This window comes from Olea europaea, unplaced genomic scaffold (genome assembly GCF_002742605.1).
Source record: "Olea europaea var. sylvestris unplaced genomic scaffold, O_europaea_v1 scaffold311, whole genome shotgun sequence".
NCBI classification, from domain to species: domain Eukaryota; kingdom Viridiplantae; phylum Streptophyta; class Magnoliopsida; order Lamiales; family Oleaceae; genus Olea; species Olea europaea.
Window position 1 is genome coordinate 1,001,709 of NW_019249854.1, and position 3,312 is coordinate 1,005,020.

Consider the following 3,312-nt stretch of genomic DNA (forward strand, 5'->3'; position numbering starts at 1 on the left):
TGCACGCAAAAATCAAACTTTCTTTGCTATAAACCTATCGCGTATAATTTTCATTATTAAATGATGACAAATTTCGTATTCTAAGTTAGTACCACTAGTTGAATCGCATTAGTGATGTGTGTCTTTAGTACGTATTTGTAAAACCTTATAATTTCTTTATAATTTAATGATAAAAATAAAATATTAATTTTAAATATATATTTCATAGAATCTACAATTACTTATCCATTACTTATTCCTATCATATTGTAATTTTCTTAACTCGTAATTTTATCCAAACAANAAGATAGTGACCGTGACAAGGGAAAATCTACAGTGCCTGCATAGGTTAAACTGGAAACATTATGGGGGTTGCGTGATGTTTAGGAGGGGACCCTAATTGTAATGAAGGGGTCAAGCAGAATGACCCATTTTTTCCATCAATTATTCTACTTGTAATGATGATTTTGTGCAAATAGATGCATCCGTCCCTTGATTTAAATTTCTTAAAGAATAATACTACATATACATAATACAGCTATATTTTTTTTCAAAAAAATATATTCTTAAATAGTGCTTGAACATCATTTCAGTCACATATTCTTCAATAAAATAATATTATACGTAAATTCAAAATTTTTTCTTATTTTTTAACCATATATTTCCCATCAATACACTATTCAAAAATTCATTTTCTCCATCAAAATGGGGCTCAAACAAGGGCAATGATTTACATGTACATGAAGTGTCAAAAAGAGAAGAAAATCTTTTATGTTTTTTTAATTTGATTGTAATTTTTTTTATCCAACCATATCTTACTACATTATATGTATATAAACCATTGTATACATGTAGCACAATCGTTTATGAAATTCAAATCAAAAGCATGCATCCGTCAATCTATTAGTACAGAATTTTCCTTCTATATATAGGACTCCCTAAGCCCTTAAACTCCCACCCCACGCCCTTGTCTGAGACTGAGTAATTGGGAAATGATAGCAAAAAAAAAAAAAGGATCTGGTTTATTTAGGGTGCATAATATTCCTTCCATTTCTATGCTAAAGTTTTCAACTTCTTGAAGAATCTATCTTCTCAATTCCCTTCTCCACCCCACACCACGCACCCTCTATATATCTATGTGTGTATGTATCTTTCTCTGTCTATATACCTCCCTTTATGCTAGTTCGTCCAACCGACTAGTACATTCCCTAGTGTAGTGACTGTAAAGTCATATGCACACAGAGATTTGCACCAAAACACAGGTAGATTGCTAAGAATATGAGTTCTGTAACTCAAAATTCAGAGCCTGAAACCAGTTCAAATTCATCCTCGTCCTTGTCACCGTCTCCCGGAGTATCTCAAATTCGATCTGCTGCATACACCCAACAGAAGCCACCTTCAGTAGATACAGAAGCTACCATGAAAATCAAGAGAATCAGGGATTCTACCGGCAGCGGGAGCAAACACCCGGTCTACCGGGGCGTCAGGATGCGCAACTGGGGCAAATGGGTATCTGAAATCCGCGAGCCCCGCAAGAAATCGCGCATATGGCTCGGAACTTTTCCCACACCCGAAATGGCGGCCAGAGCTCACGATGTGGCGGCGTTAAGCATTAAAGGAACCTCCGCCATACTCAACTTTCCTGAACTCGCCGGTGCATTTCCTCGGCCGGTTTCCCGTAGCCCGCGAGATGTTCAGGTGGCTGCAGCCAAAGCAGCTGCAATGAAGAAGTTTGATTTATTCACATCCCCTTCATCTTCATCAAGGACTTCATCATCTTCTTCTGAGTTGTCATCTCTGGTTTCTGCTATAGACCTTTCAACTACATCAGAAGAGTTGAGTGAGATTATAGAATTACCGAGTCTGGGATCGTGTTTTGACTCGCTAGAACTGAGGAATGATTTTGTGTATGTGGATAACTCGGTGGTGGACGGGTGGCTGGACCCTCCTGCGCCGTGGTTGAGCGGTGGTGATGTTGATGATGGTGGTGGAATTTCCAGCTTCAGCTTTGAATCCTTGTCGTGGAATTATTAATAGAGTTTGTATTTATGTTGTTTTATGTCTGTGTGTATATGGGTAATTATTCCTTTTCATTTTTCATTGAAGGGCTAAACTTTTCTTCATTACGCCCCCACCCCTCCCACAAAACTTTCTTAAGTATTTGCCTGTGATCTCTTCAATAAATCTAACTGTACACTGTTAGACTTCAAAAAAATCTCTTAATCTATCTGTGTAAGAAGAATTATGCTGCTTGAATAGGATGAGATGACAAGGTTTTTGACAGTGCTGTGTTGACAATGCCTATGTATTATTTTTTTTTTTAACTTTTTAAAATGTTGACACGTGTCCTCGTGTTTTTAGTCCCTGTCACTTGCCCTTTGCAAAACATGTGTAAGAACGTGTCTTGCTGGTGATTTTTTTGGCAGCCTTGGGCTATGTTCTTCCCCTTACGTGTGTTACATTGCGAAGGTGAGTGGTTGGGGCCAATTTGTGCGTGTCATTCTTGCATAGGGACAATTACTAATTTTCTCTGTACTAAATAGGAAGCGATAAGACTCGAAATCGATCCATTTACTAAGTCGAGTAAGTTAAATATATCTTCAATATCATGAAGTAAGGTCCACACAACCTTTAATTACTTTATTTATCCAGTGTTTTATAAAAGGTCCACACAACCTCTAATTACTTCATTTATACAGTGTTTATTAAAGGTCCACACAACCATTTCAGGTTTAAATAACTTACCTGTTACTTTGATTCTTGAATTAGATGATCTTGAATTAGATGAAAGACAGCTCAAGTTGAAAATTTATTGAGTCACGTCGTGGTTATGTATGCATATATCATTTTTGAAACAAAAATATATGACGATGTCAACTAGTTAGTGACGAGTAATCTTATTAATGCGTATATCGGGTAGAAATTATAATGGTCTTATTAGATTCTACATTCGGTCCAAATACAACTCTTCAAAAGCAAGCTTTAGTTCCGCTTCCGAGTTTCATTACGCAGAAAGGAGGACAAATTAAAGAAGTAATTTATGGCCATAACGATACATATATACATAAATGTGAATGTAGATACTTTTCCTTAGGCATGAAAATGAAACCAAATTTGACCGAGGCCTAGCTTGTAAACGCAGGGCGTCATGGCAGGGTCTGTAAACAGACCCTTATCAAAATACTCATGGTCGTAGGCCGCGGCATATTTTTTTTTCATGTGGGACCGACCCCTACAGTGAGGGGTCGATAAGTCCCCCATAAGAAATTGCTCCATTTAATAAAGACGATCTTATATACATACATAGTTGATAAAACTAACCATTCAATTGAT

The 3,312-nt window shown here is 36.9% G+C and overlaps 1 protein-coding gene across 1 annotated transcript; it reads left to right on the top strand.

Moving 5' to 3' along the window:
• Positions 1–922: 922 nt before the first annotated feature.
• Positions 923–2,105, top strand: LOC111385264 (dehydration-responsive element-binding protein 3-like). The gene has a single exon (XM_023009641.1). The coding sequence runs from the start codon at positions 1,258–1,260 to the stop codon at positions 2,011–2,013; it is 756 nt and encodes a 251-aa protein (XP_022865409.1). The 5' UTR covers positions 923–1,257; the 3' UTR covers positions 2,014–2,105.
• The last annotated feature ends 1,207 nt before the right edge of the window (positions 2,106–3,312 follow it).